This window comes from Ambystoma mexicanum, chromosome 3p, assembly GCF_040938575.1.
Source record: "Ambystoma mexicanum isolate Mex_15411 chromosome 3p, UKY_AmexF1_1, whole genome shotgun sequence".
NCBI classification, from domain to species: domain Eukaryota; kingdom Metazoa; phylum Chordata; class Amphibia; order Caudata; family Ambystomatidae; genus Ambystoma; species Ambystoma mexicanum.
This window is the reverse complement of record NC_090925.1, coordinates 741,087,325-741,103,373: the sequence shown is the minus strand read 5'-3', so window position 1 is coordinate 741,103,373 and position 16,049 is coordinate 741,087,325. Positions and strand designations below refer to the sequence as shown.

The 16,049-nt window shown below is 50.9% G+C and overlaps 1 protein-coding gene across 2 annotated transcripts in view; it reads right to left on the bottom strand.

Moving 5' to 3' along the window:
- Positions 1 to 16,049, bottom strand: part of RNF40 (ring finger protein 40) — a 1,006,396-nt gene that overhangs the window by 962,226 nt on the left and 28,121 nt on the right. For both annotated transcript variants that reach the window (XM_069651635.1, XM_069651636.1), the window contains exon 2: positions 14,083 to 14,320. In XM_069651635.1, the coding sequence (XP_069507736.1) occupies positions 14,083 to 14,214 (132 nt within the window). In that variant the 5' untranslated portion in view covers positions 14,215 to 14,320. The remainder of the gene's footprint in view (positions 1 to 14,082; positions 14,321 to 16,049) is intronic.

The following is a 16,049-nucleotide window of genomic DNA, read 5'->3' as shown; positions in this document are numbered from 1 at the left end:
GTGGAGGGCAGATGGACAAGTCGAGAAGGTCCGGGTACCACGTCCTCCGAGCCCACGCCGGAGCAATGAGGATCATCCGGGAACCGAACTTCCGCAACCTCCGCAGCACTTGCGGGATGATGGGGACTGGAGGAAACGCGTACAGCAGCGGGAACGACCAATCCACCACGAACGCGTCTCCTAAGGCTCCTCTTGGAGGAAATTCCCGCGAGCAGAACCTCCCGCACTTCCGGTTGATACTGGAGGCGAAGAGATCCACTTGAGGGGTCCCCCAAAGGGCGAAGATCTCCAGGAGAATCTCCTGAGCCAACTCCCACTCGTGAGAGATCGCGCTCTGCCTGCTCAGAGCGTCCGCCGTCACGTTTTCGACTCCGGCCAGATGAACTGCCGAGACCGAAACTTCCTGCTGGATGGCCCAGAACTCGAGCTGCATCGCCTCCCTGCACAGAGGAAGTGACCCTGCCCCCCCCTTTTTGTTGAGGTAGTGCATGGCCACCGTGTTGTCCGTCAGGATCAGGACATTCCTTCCTCGCACAGTCGGCAGAAAAGCCTTCAGGGCTAGCCTGACGGCCCTCAGCTCCAACATATTGATATGGAGTCTGGACTCCGACGGAGACCAACGACCGCTGACTGTCAGCTCGTTGGCATGAGCTCCCCATCCCGTGAGGGATGCATCCGTCACGATCGTCACCTCCGGCCAGGGAAGCCAAAATGGAGCCCCTTTCATCAAGTTGCCTTCGACGGCCCACCACAGAAGGTCCTGGGCGACCGAGGGCGGCACCTGAATCGGGTCCGACATCCTGCCGGAGGACTGCGACCATTGCATCTTGAGTGCCCACTGCAAAGAACTCATGCGCAGGCGAGCCTCCGGCACCAGAAGAATGCAGGATGCCACGAGGCCGAGCAACCTCAAGAACTCGAACGCTGGGAGCGTCTGGGCATGCTGAAACTTGTGCACCATCTGCTGAATGTGAAGAGCCCTCACCTGGGGAGGAAAACACTGCCCCAGGGAAGTGTCGAGCACTGCTCCGATGTACTGGAGCCTCTGCGTTGGCGTCAAATGGGACTTCTTTAAATTGAGGGAGAAGCCCAGCCTGTGGAGGGAGTGGCAGGTGACGGACAGATGATCCAGGACTTGCTCGGGAGAGCTCCCCCTGATCAACCAATCGTCCAGGTAGGGGTAGACGTGAATCCCCCCTTGCCTGAGATGCGCTGCCACCACCACCATGAGCTTGGTGAAAACCCTCGGGGCGGAGGTCAATCCGAACGGCAGGACCCGAAACTGAAAGTGCGAGTCGCCAACCGCGAACCTCAGGTACTTCTTGTGCTTGGGATGGATCGGCACATGGAAGTAAGCATCCTTGAGGTCGAGTGACACCAACCAGTCCCGAAGCTGAAGGGCCTGGAGGACTTGAGAGAGAGTAACCATCTTGAACTTGTCCTTCCTGAGGAGTTTGTTCAAACCGCGCAAGTCCATGATGGGTCTCAATCCCCCGTCTTTCTTGGAAATCAAAAAATAAGGGGAATACCATCCCTTGTTCCTCTCCGCTACAGGCACCAGTTCTATGGCGCCTTTCTCCAGCAGGGCTTGAATTTCCTGCGCAAGGAGCGGATCCGGACTCTGCCAAGAGAGGTTCCCCGGTGGATTGTCGCGAGGCCTGTGCCGAAAAGGAAGACAGTAGCCGTGGGTTATGATCTCCAGAACCCACACATCTGAAGTAATGGCTTGCCACTCTACAAGATGCTGCGCCAGCCTTCCCCCAACCGGCGAACCATGGGACATGGCCTCACGACAGAGTGGGAGCGGCTGCGGCGTTACCTGAGGGCAAAGAGGCAACTGCCCGAGCGGCCTTGGCACCACGGGTACCCTGTCGTCCACCTCTGGTACCCCTGCGATGGCCTCTTTGACTGCCAGCTCCTCTCGCTTTACTGAAGGATGAGTAATAGCGAAAGGAACCACCCCTCCACTGCTGTCCCCTAGGACGAAAAGGCGGAGGTTGGCGAACTGCAGCGCCCAACGACTTCGCTGCAGCTTTTGAGGTCTGCAACCTCTCAAGGCTCTCGTCAGCCTTGCTGCCAAAAAGGTGTTCACCATCAAAGGGCATGTTGAGGAGCCGGGACTGCACATCAGGAGCAAACCCCGACTTCCGCAACCACGCAAACCTGTGTATCACGGTGCTCGCCGCCATGGACCTACTGACGCATTCAGCCAAGTCCAGACCCGACTGAACGGACTCACACATGGCATCCTTACCATCCTGGACCATAGCAAGGAAACCATCCCGTTCATCCCCTACGGGAATATGTTCAGCCGCCAACGCAACACAGTTCCACAGAGTGTGCGTGAAACGTGACAAGGCACAAATGGAGTTGGCCGCCTGAAGCGCCATACCACCAGAAGAAAACACTTTCTTCGCCCAGCCATCAAAACGTTTGTCGTCCCTATCAGGAGGGATGGTAGGGTACGACGCCTGCTTTGCCGGGGCCGTGGCCGCCTGCACCACCAAACTTTCCGGAGTGGGGTGCCTGGTCAAGTAGCAGGGGTCGCTACTGGCTGGACGGTATTTACGCGACAAGGATCTGCCCACCGCCGGGAGACTCTCCGGAGCAGTCCAAGCCGCCGCCACCCTTCTCTGTAAAGCCATATGGAATGGCAGTACCGGGTCAGTTGGGGGACCAACATCAAGGATGTCCGTCAGATCATCCTGCACAAACTCCCCTGGGGGAGCAGACCATCCTAGATACTCAGACACCCTAGCCATAAGGCGCCGGTACGAGGAATCGGCATGGGAGCCAGGCTCAGGCCTACAAAATTCCACCTCCGGAGAGGTGTCCAGTCCACTGGCATCATGCAGTGACTGCCTCAAGTCGTCAAACTGACTATGGCCCGAGACAATTTCATCCGGCACCAGACTAGGAACCAGGCCATCAGAATCCTCATCCGCCTCCGAAATATATTCCAGGTGGCGAAAAGGCACCCGAGAGTGCTTGCTCTTAACCAGAGCCTTCCTAGGGGGTACACGTGACACGGGGCACCTCCGACACGAAAGGCGTCGATGGCGTCGAGCGAATCGACGTCAGATGCAGCGCCTCCAGTATCGGCGGCGTCGACACAGCCCTCGAAGCCGGAGCCCCGAGCGTGTCCCTCGACGACCTGATCGTCGACGAGGCCCTCGAAGCCGGAGCCTCGAGAAAGCCTGTCGACGCCCTCGACGCCTCAGACGTCGATGTCTTCCTCGAAGACTTCACAGGAGCACACGGTCTCGAACGCGTCGAGGACCGGGACCTGGAACGGGTACGGCGAGAACGAGCCTCCTTGTCCGAACGGGACCGCTCCCGTGACTCGTGCCGACCACTCTTGCGAGCGGCGTCTCTCGACCTCACACGGCCGACCCCACTCGGGGGCGCGGACGGCCGAGTACCCTGCGACTCAAGAATCGCCAACATTTTCTTCCCGAAGGAAGCCCATTCCTCCGGCGTCGCACGGCTGGTGGGGTAACCAACGTGCCGTGCAGAATCCTCGGAAGAGGACCTGGAAGGCGACCGGTGACGGCGCTTCCGAGAATGCCTCGAAGAGGCCGAAGAGTGGCGAGACCCACTCCTAGAAGAAGACCAACGAGACTTCCGACAATGACGCGGAGAGTCACCCCTCGAATCATCCGTCGAAAGCCCCGCCGACTTCGACTTCCGGGGCTTGGACACCCCGACCTACCGACAACTTCTTCTTACGTTCGCGTAAGGCTTTGGACGTGAGCAACTGGCAGTCGATACAGACATCCGTGTCGTGGGCCTCCCCGAGGCACCAGAGGCAGGCGTCGTGCGAGTCAGTCACCGACATCTTGGACCCACACTCCCCGCACTTCTTAAAGCCCGGACGCGGGGTTGAAGACGAAGTGGAAGACATCGCCGAAGGAAATTCACAAACGAACAGGTTCGAAGAACCAGAAAGAACAGAACTCCAAAGAGTCGAGGCCTAGAACCGAGAAACACGAAGCAACACGTTCGTGGAAAAAACGGAACTGAGGCTACAGGCGTCGTGCGTCCTACTTATCACATCGGATGACGTCGGAGGAGGTCCTCGACGTCGGCGTATCGACGTCATCGACGCAGGACGCAGACGCCGGAAAAGTTTCCGAAGCAGCACAGCTGTGGTGATTACCTGTCATAGATATGGAATACGTCGGAGGACCCAATCCCCTCGAAGCTTAGTTACAGGCTAAGGCACAATATAAATATGAAGCATTACATCTCGACAAGTCAGTTAAAGAATATACATATACAGTATATATCAAAGTGTTTGCTATACCTTTTAAGCACTCCATGCTCGCCAACTGAGAATTAGCCTGCATGCTTTACCACACTACCCTCATGGAAAGTGTGGTATAACTAAGTGAGGTAGATGTACCTGGACCTAGGAAACAGCAGCTAATGACAAATCCTCCTAACAGCAATCTCAGATTCTGTGGTACCCAGAAGTGATTACTCCAAGCAGATCTCTTTTACTGGGTTGTTTTACTTCCCTTGGGGGGTCTTGGTTTGAGGTCTCAGAGTCTTCAGTTAAAGTCCTGCCTACCCAGAAACAAACTGCAATCTCTCCAGGCTTTCGGAATCGGAGCTCCTCTCCACTATTTCTAGATTGGCAGCACGGCAGGTCAGAACTCTTCATACGAGTACGCTCATTCACCAACCTAAGTCCCATAGAGTACTGTGTGCAGAAATCAAACTTATCTCCTCACTGGATACATTTTGGTCCTGGACTTCTATTGGGCGCCAAACACTGGCATTTTGGTGCTGTGATAGCTCAACTCCAAGGGTCTGTGACCCTCACTAAAAGTCCAGTTGGGCTTTTGTTTGATTATTTATTTATATAGCCCGCAAGTAGCCCATGGGCATTGAGGAGCTGTGACTTGCAAGAGCTTAGTTACAGGAATAGAGGCATTCAGTGGTACATTATGAATTCCAAAAGGCATATAGCTGATATTTTGGTTGGTACAGTTAGTCATTACAATACAGTTTATGCATTAGGAACATATGATATGTATTCAACTGGTGCGAGGCATCTTATGTGAATAAGAAGGTTTTCATGGTTTTGCGGAAGGCGCTGAGGGAGGCCTCCCCTCGGATAGTGGGAGGTAGGGTGTTCCATTGAGTGGGTGCGAGATATGGGAAGCTGGATCCGCCTGCTCTGGCTTTTTTTACTAATGGCGCAGAGAGCATGTTAGTATATGGTGATCTGGTTGGCCTCGTAGAGGAGACGGGGTAGATCCTTTGGGAGAGGTTGTCGGGGGCAGTAAGGTGAATGCACTTGTGGGTCAGTGTCAGAGTCTTGAAGATGATCCTTTCTTTTATTGGGAGCCAGTGTGCTAGTTTTCTGGCCTCCGAAATGTGTTCTCTTTTGGCAATGCCTTGGGCTGCCCGGAGAGCACTATTCTGTATGATTTGTAACCTCTCTAGGTTTTTGTCGGAGGTGCCTAAAAAGAGTACATTACAATAGTCAAGCCTGGATCGAGTGATGGCTCTAGCTATGTTAGTGCAGTTCTCTTTGGAGAGAAAGGGCCTGACTGTTTATTAGTTTGGCATGATATGCGGACTGCAGAGGCTATAGCGTTGACTTGTTTGTCCATGGATAGGTTGGAATCCAAGTAAACCCCAAGGGTTTTGACTGATTCTGAGACAGGTATTTTGATAGAGTCTATTGTGAAATGACTGAATTGGGAGTCTAGATTTTTCAGCGCGTCGGGTGAGCCTACCAGGAGGAGTTCAGTCTTGTCGGAGTTGAGGCATTGTCTGCCATCCAGGCTTGGATGGTGTTGTAGAGGTTGTTGAGGGTCATGGAGTCAATGTCATAGTTGCCAGTGAGGGTGAGGAGTGTGTCGTCGGCGTAGTTGGTGTATGAAATGCCCATGGCGTCGAGGATGAGAAAAAGGGGTCGTATGAAGATGTTGTAGAGGGTGGGTGAGAGGCAGGAGCCTTGGAGCACACCGCAGAGTATGATAGTTGGTGAGGCGGATGCTAGGTCCGAGAAAACTTGCATGGTTCTGTCTTGTTGGAAGGAGGTGATCCATGCTGTGGCTTCAGGGGAGAATTTGGCAGTAGAGGAGAGGCGGTGGCATAAGACGGCATGATCCACGAGGTCGAAAGCCGCGGATAGGTCGAGAAGTAAGAGAAGTGTTGGTTTGCCCATGTCTCTGGCATCGTCCATTTGGTTTTTTAGGTCAAGTAGGGCGGTTTCAGTCCCATGTCTGGGGCGGAAGCCAGATTGGCGGAGTCCTAGGAGTTTGCTCTCTTCAATGAAGTGTTGAACCTGCAGGTAGGCTGCTTTGTCCAGTATTTTGAGGAGGAAAGGGACAGTGGTGATGGGTCTATAGTTGTTGGGGGAGGTGGGGGTCGAGAGTTGTTTTTTTTAAGAGAGGGCGGACCCAGGCTTCCTTGAGGGAGGCAGGGACTTTCCTTGTAGCAAAGGAGGTGTTTACAAAGGCTGTAAGGAAGGGAGCTAATGCTTCAGAGCAGTCTTTGATAATGGTGGCTGGGCATGCATCACCTTTGCAGTTGGAGTTTGATGTTCCTCATTATGTTGGTGATGTCTTTTTCTAGAATGGGTTTGAATGAAAAAGATTGGGGAGGATCCAGAGCTGGTGGTGGGACAGGGGTGTGTGTTGGGTAGGGCTTGCTTAGTGGCTAGTATTTTGTTTTGGAGCAGGCTCAATTTATTTTTCATGGCTGTTTGTATATCATCACACCAGGCCTTGTCTTTGGTGAAGTTTTTGGGGGTGGGTGTCTCTAACCGCCTAAAAATGGCAAAGATTTCTTAAGTGCTGGATCAGGCTTCAGAGATTCTGGATTCAAATGATTTGGCCTTAGCTTGGGCAATTGCTTTTTTATATCTAGTGGAGCAGGTTTTAAAAGTCATCTTGTCTTTGTCAGTGTGAGACATTTGCCACTGAGTGAGAGCAGCCTTTTTTTCGAGGCGGAGAGCGAGGAGGTCCGGGGTGAACCAGGAGTTGGAATGGGTGGTGGGTTTGGACTCACAGGGTTTAATGGGGGCAATGGAGTTGATAGCTGCTTTCATGGCAACTTTGTAGGCTGTTGCAAGTTTTTATGGGTCTGAGGAAAAAGGGGGTCTGAAGGCTGGGCCTTGGAGGAAGGGCAGTAGCCTTTCCTTAGTGAGCTGACGGGAGCTTCTGGCAAGGCAGGGTGGCAGTGGTCAGGGTGAGGGGGTGGTGGAGCAGGTGGTGAGGATGCTGAAGGTGATGATGTGGTGGTCTGACCATGGGGTGGGGGAGTTTCCAGTGATGAGTGGGCAGTTATGTTGTGCAATCCAGTCAAGAGTTCTGCCCTGGGTGTGGGTTGGGCTGAAGATGGTGTTATTGTAGCCCAGAGCCTTGAGGGCTGAGTCAAGGGATTTGGCTGCTGGGTCCTTACTGTCCAGGAGACCTAGGTTAACATCCCCAAGGAGAATGGCTTTTGATTGTTTTTTGAGGTTGTCAGAGAGGAGGTGGATGAGAGAGGCTTGGAAGTCACCTGTTGGGCCTGGGGGGCGGTAGACCATGTGGACAGCAATGGTACATTGGGGAGATAGGTTGATTTTAACTTGAAGGTAGTCACTGTTGTTGTGCAAGGATTTCTCTACCTTTTGATAGAAAAGCAGTCTTTGGCAATAATTGCTACACCTCCACCTTTGGATAGACAATCTTGTCTAGTGATGGAGTATCCAAGTGGTAGTGCGAGGGCGAGCGCCGGGCCGGAGACATAGTGTAGCAATGTTTCTGAGATCATTAGTAGATCGAGGTCGTGGGTGGTTAGGAGGTCGTGTATATCTAAGGCGTGGGCATTGATGGACCTAGCGTTAATCATGGCGCATTTAAGATGGGGTTCGGTGGTGGCTAGGGAGGGGGGGGATTGGGGAGTGTAGGTGGGGTGGTGTGCATAGTTGTGCTACGGGAGTTGGAGGAATTGCAAACCACAGATTTTAAACTAGGGGGCTCATTTTCAGTGGTGGTGGACACAAGTGGTAACACATTTGGCACAGTAGCATTCAAAATGGTGGTAGAAGAATTGCAAACCAGATTTTAAACTAGGGGGCTCATTTTCAGTGGTGGTGGACAAAAGTGGTAACACATTTAGCACAGTAGCATTCAAAATGGTGGTAGAAGAATTGCAAACCACAGATTTTACACTGGGGGCTCATTTTCAGTGGTGGTGGACACAAGTGGTAACACATTTGGCACAGTAGCATTCAAAATGGTGGTAGAAGAATTGCAAACCACAGATTTTACACTGGGGGGCTCATTCAGTGGTGATGGACACAAGTGTTAACACATTTTGCTTGGGGGTGGTACAAATGTTGGAGTGGTAGAGTACATTATTATCCGGTATATTCTCTGCATTCGTAGTAGCTGTAGGCTTTGGGCGGAGGAGTCTAGCCGTGATCACAAGTGGCGAGGGCGGCAAGGTGCGTGAGCATAGGCGAGCATTGCGGGTGCTTGTGGGGAGGGGATGGGAGTTGAAGGTGGCCTGCAGCGTGCAGCTGCGTAATCTGAAGCATCTAGTATGAAGGCATGGGTATGTACGAGGTATGTTGTAGTTCTGCTTCTTACCTCTGAGATGCGACACGGATTCGGGGCAGACCGCAGACGAGCAGCAAAGAGCGGACAAGAGCATGGGAAGCCTTTCCTTACGGCTTTCCCTGCTCGGCTTCGCCTCCCGGCCCTCTGCCCCTCCATTTAAAGCAGGAGGGGAGGCGCAGGCAGAGAGAGGCTGCAAATGGGCGCTCAGGCCCGCGGCGGCATTCACAGCTGATTTCTTTGTTGGGATGGCGTCCATGGCAGCCATGGACGCCATTTCTGATGATTGTAGAGCCGTGGAACACACGGCGAATGGCGCCGTGTGGATGGAACACACAGAGGTTCCAAATTCAATTGTTGCAGCTTCCAGCTGATCTGTGACCAGAGATCCTCGCAGCAGAGCGGACAGGAGCATGGGAAGCCTTTCCTTATGGCCTTCCCTGCTCGGCTTCCATGTATTTACCCGTTCACCCAGTGACTCCTAGATCTTTCCATCCATCTCAGACGCACTTCATCCAGCGCCCCAGGGCTGCCAGGCAAGGCTGGGCGGTGTCCAGATGTGACATCTGAGATGTGGAAGTGAGGTAGGTCCTGGGGTGTCTAGACCGTGACCTCTAACACAGAGGCAGGTTGGGCCGCGTTCCCAGCCGAGCGCGCGCCCACGCTCTGAGCCTCTGACCTATTTGAACACATTGTTCCACTTTGTGGTCACGTTTATCCGTTTCTATAATTCTGAAAGGTGTCTCAAACTTATCCTCCAACAACGACTGTTAGGGAGAATTATCAGAAATGTGCTAATTCCCCTCTACCTTAGAGACCCCCAGCACTTTTTGCTGGACTTTAAGACTTTTAATTTCCAACCTGGAGAGAGAGAGACCTTTTTCCCACTATCTCATGTATTTTTGTGCGATTTGGACTCTTGACTTTGGCGTCTGTTAAGATGGATTTCTGAACTCTGTCCTGGAGGGGCAGAGGTTCAGAAGGCCAGCCTAGTTTCCTGGAACAGGGTAACCTCTGGTCAAGCCAGACCAATCAGGGTAGCGATGGCGGCAGTCAAGACTAGGTCTCAAGAGGGGTGAGGGTGACTGAAAGACCACAATGAGCACACAAAGAGAGGACGCTTACAAATTACTCCAGGCAGGTGTTATACTAAAAATATAGACACATTTATTACAAGGCCTTTGTAACATCGACCATAGTAAAGAATCACGATAAAACCCAAGTAAACCAACACATCACAATCAATACAATATATATAGAAGACCGAGGGGTCTAACGAGTTAGGAGCACGAAATATGCAGACCACCTAGATGGGGAGGAAAACATGCAGTGAAAGTAATCGTTAGGCCCAATTCGACAGAGACCACCTAACTAGAAGGAAGTCCGAGACCTACGAAGAGTGGAGCCTTGTGCTCAAAAGTACCTGCACACGCGGGTGCCAACGGGCCAAGGAGTGTCTCTTCGGGGAAATCAGGCAGTTCAAAGAGGTGAACAAACGATGGCGAACAGACCTCTGCTACTCAATCGCAGCCTCCACTTGTGGCCAGAAGCAGGGCGCGAGTACGGAGAAAGGGGTGCTGCTTTTCAACAGCAGGGGAAAGCCACAGGCTTCTGCAGGAGGGAGACCAGTTCAGGGTATTGACTACTCACCGGTCCCCAATGCAGGCAGACCGAGGCTTCTCCGAGTTAGTTTCTTCGCTGGCAGGTTCAGATGCGATCAGAGGGACGTCTCAGCGCCTTGTAGATTCCGCTGCAGCAGAAGTCAGGGTCGAAGGTGTCCCAAACGCAGCAAACACGCACAGATGGTTAACTCAGCAGGGCAACTCGGCAGCCGCTTGTATTCCAGGCCCAATATACACTTCTCACTTCAGACCTGGGAATGCCAAGTGTACGAAGCGTGTGAGTGTCGAGGGCTCGGATTTCAGCAGCAGTCAGACAGTGGTAAGTACATGCCCAAATAAGCATGGCCCCGGGTCGGCTCGACCTGGGGAAGGTGAAGGGGCAAGACGGTCAGCGGACAGGACAAAGAATCTCGTGGTCTGGCCATTTTTGAAGCCAGGCCACCCATTTTGGCCAAAAGCGAGAAGCGCGGTTAACAGGGCAAAAGGGAGTTCAAAACACAAAGAAACGATCGCTGCCACCAGTCCCGTCCGAGACATACTTGCACAGTTCGTTATAAATCCATCGAGAGTTTCTAGGGCCTGTAGAATGACTAGAGACCCAAGAGTGCAGTAACTTAGCTTACAGTGCCCTCTTGTGCCATGTTGCGCGAAAGCTGCAACATGAGAAAAGAACTACGGAAAACAATGTTTCCCGGCACTGACTGTCTCAAGGGCGTGTCAGTTTCCCCGTAAGAATGGAGCGAAAGCCCAGAGGAGTGTGGCGAAAGGCTGCGCTTCTCTGGCAAAGTCTAGATCAGGGTGTAAAACAACAGCAAAAAGTTTGGGGGTTGCCACATGGAAGGAAAATTACCTACAATATGAAATCTTTCCTAACAGCGTCTGACAAACTCCATAGGCATCATCTTTACATTGTGACGCACAGCACCTTCAATGCAGTGCCACAGGGAAGTCTCTTCGATTTCCCAAAGGTTTAAATACCTTCTCTTGGTGAAACTAATGTTTCCAAGAGCAGTGAAGTGAAATTGACTTTACTTACATTTTGTAACTTTCTAGACCTAGAACACACTATCTTACCATAGGGTGCTGGAGGGGTTACTTAGTATCCCCTTTGTCTAGTTTCTCATGTAACATTTTTATGTTACACTTTCTTCAATTAATGGCTTGTGGCAGTGGTTTCCTTTTTCCTACCATTGTGCGTTTCTACTGTGGGCTGCAATTGCAGTTGCAGTAAAGCACCCATGGGTGCCCATTTTGTCAAAATGGCCCACGTCTTTTTTCACCATTTCTTGTTGGAAAGGTCCTTCGTGAGATTTACTCTGCGCACCAAATCACGCTTTGTCCCTTTGCTCGTTTCCTCTTTGGCGGGATTCCCTGGTGAAGCCCGCCTCTGGCTCCAGCGTGTCTAGGAGGGGCAGCAAGTGAGAGAGGTGCCTGAAACTCCCTGTAAATAACCCCCTTGGTTACAGGAATGCACCCAAGGGTGATTGGACAGCTGGCTGTCCATGGAGGACAGCCACACTGCTGTGTGATTGACAGCTAGGCTGGAATGAATGGGAGAAACCTGCATAAAAGGCAAGACTTTTGGCTTGGAAGATAGAGTGGACCACTTGAACAAAGGAATCTGAAGAACTTGGAAGAGACGCCTGCTGCAACTCCTGGACCGTTGGTGCGCCCGGTGAAGCACTGCTGCTGTGCTGAAACTCCGTATTCGCCTCGACTAGAGAAGCCATGCAAGGACGACTTTTTCCCTTGGGTTGGTGGGACCAATCCAAAAGTGAACTCATCTGGACACCTTCTCGGAGCTGGCTGTACTTACATTGCTGCTGCAGGAACTGAAGTACCAGGAAGAGGAACACCAAATCGAGTGCATCACTTTTAAGTCGGTCCCGAACTCCATGAAGATCTTCCAGACTTCCATGAAGCAGGACTGACCAAGCCTGAGCCACCTTCTCAGAGTGCTGGACCCCAAATGCAAGGAAAGTCCAAGAAGGTATCAGAGAAACGCGGTGGTGATATTTTCTAGAGACGCAAGGAGCTGAAACGAGGTGCCACAGATTTAAAGTTTGCCCATTGCTGCCGCCGACCTTCCATTCGTAGTGCAGGAGTCGTGTTGAGAATGATGGCAAGGTGGGCACTCCTATAGCAACAAATTGTCTTCTCCTCCAAACGTTTTCTTGACTCCATCAATCACCAGGGAGGCTGCGTTTCTTTTCCTTTTCAGGCGTGCCTAGTTACATTTCCTTTTCAGGTTAATTCACATCAATGTCTCTAAGGATTCTGGTAATTGTATTTTTGTATTTTTTTCAATTGCTGGTGACTGGGAAACAACTCCCTCCAGAGCACAAATCTTACCCAGACGTCCTGCCTCTTGTCCCCACGAGTGAGGCCAAGGAACCAAGGATCTGCAGACCAACACAGAACGGAATTGCAGCTGGATCCAGTCTTCTTCTAACCAAAGGTACTGTAAACCTAAGAGGACTTACCTCTTGTGTAGCCTTGCTAGCTCTCAGATGAGACTGGTCTTGGTTGCCTTTGCAGAGTTGCTTGCAGCTTTGCCCCTCACAAGCCTCCCAGCTTGTGGCCCTTCAAGTGATTCTTATTTCTACATCTTTTCTTTTTATCCACTTTATTTGTTGTTTTGAAGAACACACAAAATACAGAAAAGCAACGACATCTTAAAATCATAATGCAACCAGATTGCAAAATTCATAACATTTACAAGAAAAATACAGTACTATACTCAATTTTATGAACACAAAGAAATTAATAGCTATCACCAAGTACCATTTAGCAACCGGTTTATCAACATATTTTCTAAAAACAGTGTGCAAGACGTTTACTTACTTGTAAAAAGACCTTCAGCTCCCCTAGACTCTGCTCAACGAACATTGGCTGTCCTGGCTCCCTGAGAGACTCTTCATGCCTCTGACCTTGTTCTTTTGCATTTCCTCCAGGAATGGGTTAATTTACTTTGCATTGGAGGGATTAAAAAGTACTTACCAGTTTATGAATTATTGGTTAACCTTGGTTTTATTCCCATATCTAATCTTTAGCACTACTCAGTATTGCTCTAAATATACCAGTTATAAATCAATGTCCACAGTGTCCTAGCTATTTAAGTCACCTGAGGTTGTAGGAAGTGTCTGTGTGCCATCCCCAATGGGTATCATCTGATTTAGAGAAACAGGGTGTGTGTTGAAGTATATTTTAAGTGTTACTTGTTTTGCTCCCTTCTAAAGAAGGCTTATACAGCGGACTGTTAAATAAATATTTTTTCAATCAATTCCAAGTGTTTATTTGAGTAACTGTCACTGTGAAAGTCTGTTATAACCTTGCAGCTCACATTGACCCCTCTTAAGAGAAGACTGGCTGCTCAGCCACACTACCAACCTGTGTAGTACAGACTTACACCAAAGGTTGGGTTCCCTTTTGCCAGGAGGACAATGTTGGTGCAGTCTCCCCACAGGGTACTACATACAATCTTGCCTAACGATGACACAAGTACTCTGCCAAACTTTAAAAGAGATATTTTTACAGATACATTGCTTAGACATTCAAATGTGTTTTCTCTACCCTTATTAGATCTTTGACTTTCTGAAGAGTTGCTTTGACTCCTTGGCTATCACTTGGAGAGCCAAAAGAGCACAGAGGAAGCACCAGTAAATCAATTAATCTTTATACATGTGGACCCTAGAACTAAGGCCCAAGAAAAAGCACCAGAACTGAGAAACACACAGGTCCACCTTTTGCAGAAGTTCCTCAGCCTACATCTCCCCTTGGCTTACTTTTCTTCATCAAACCATGCACAGGTCAATATCTCCTGGGTTTATCACCTCTCCATATTTTGAAAATGCACACCTTAGCCTGCTTGCTATCATGCATGTGTTCACACTTACAGTGGAAGAAATGCCTCCTAGGCGGATGGGCTCGATCAGCGTTGTGGTTGTCTTCTCTTCACGGTTTACTTTTTTCTCTGAGGGGCCAGAGCCGCTGTCCCCAGCCGCTCGCTTATTCCCTGGCCCAGACATTGAAGAATTTGGAGTGGGGCGCCCAGGTCTTGGTGACAAATGATCTGCCTGGCAAAGAATGAATCGCCAGACCTTCAGGTACTCATACTCCAGAAAGTTCCCTCATCTGCAGAGAAAAGGAGAGCAACAGCTTGTGAAAGTGAGGCAGCAGTAAAATAAGCCTACCCCACCCCCCCTGAACACATTACATTCCATGTGCCTCGCCACCCCTAATACTTCCCGTCGCTCCCCTCCATCTCTCTTGATCTTAACATCACAGTGCCAATTCACGATACTCATCACCACCACAATGCACAGTAAGAGATAATGAACCAGAGTGTTGAAGGTGCAGTAGAGGGCATTAGATAGGGCGGTTATGCTACGTAGTCCTACAAGGATGTGGCTTTTGCCAATTGAATGTGCTCTTGACGATTAATCTTATGCTCGTACAAAAGGGGGGGATATGGGTAGGGTAGAGGAGACAAAGCAGAAGTCGCCAATTCAAGCAGCTGCCTGAGACAGGCAAGTGCCAGTAACCTGAGTGAAGGATGCTCAAGTGTTATTGGTGTGTAGTGTATGTTGTGTTCAGGAATAGCATCTGGGGAGTGACACCAGCCAAACTGGGGCCTAGGAACACAGGATTAAACTGCTGCTATAAGCCTGTGTTCCATTCACCTCCACCAGAGCTCCTTATTCCCTCGGTCCCACTGGCTGCCTGCAACCACCTGAACCCTTCCGACCTGTGGTCCGCCTGCCCCTCTTCTAGCCCCTTCCGATTAGCTGGCCCCCCTGCCACCTCCTGGACTCTTTATTCCCCACAGACTGTTTGCTACCACCTAGGCTCTTCTAACCTCCCCTTCACTCTCTCCACTATTGCACTCTCCTTCCCCACTCCATCATACGCATTGCCAGAATCCATTATCCTCGTCCTCCTTACCCTTTGCCCTCTTCCCCCCTCCTTCCCTTTCCCTCCCTCCCCCTTATCCTCATGTCCATTCCCTTGCTCAATCCTCTCCCCCCGTTCACCCCATCCCCTTCCAACCCTCCCTCATCGCTCCAATCTCATCTGCCCCCTATCATCCAACCCTCCAGGCTCATCAACATTGCTCTCTGGAATGCTAGATCCCTCTGCAATAAGGCTGCAGCGGACTTGGACATGTTCTTCCGACTTAACTTTCATTTCCTCTGTATAACCAAAACTTGGATCCCCCCTTCCCTCTGTATAACCAAAACTTGGATGCCCCCTTCACAACTCTAATGTTCCTGCCTCTCTCACCACCACCGCCTCCTCCTCCTCCATCTCCTCCTCCTCCTTCTCTCATGTCTCTCGTTCTTCTGGTCGTGGCAGCGGCATTGGTCTCCTCTTCCACCCTAAATACCCATCTTCGACCTCCCCATTGCCTCTTCCAACTTTCCCTTCCTTTGAATACCTTTACAAATCCTTTTCTTCCCCTCACTCCATTTCCTTTCTAATTTTCTACAGACCTCCTGGCCCTCTTTCCTCCTTTTACGACGACCTTGACCACCACCTCTCTCTATCTCCCCCTCCCCTCACCGTACTTGGAGATTTCAACCTTCACCTCCCCACTAATCCTTCCCCTCTTCTTTCCATCCTTGACCCCTACCTCCTCTTTCCTCTCCTTCTCCTCCTACTCACTCTTCTGGCTCCACTCTTGACCTTATCTTTAACTCTACCTACTCCTCCTCCCTGTCTCTACTTTACCCAACTATCTCTCTGATCATGCTTTACTCTCTTTCTCCCTTTCTCCTCCTCTCTCCGCCCATTCCTACCTACACCCTCCTCCACATCCTTTTCTTGACGTGATCTCCGTAACTTTAGCCCTTCTCCCTTTCTC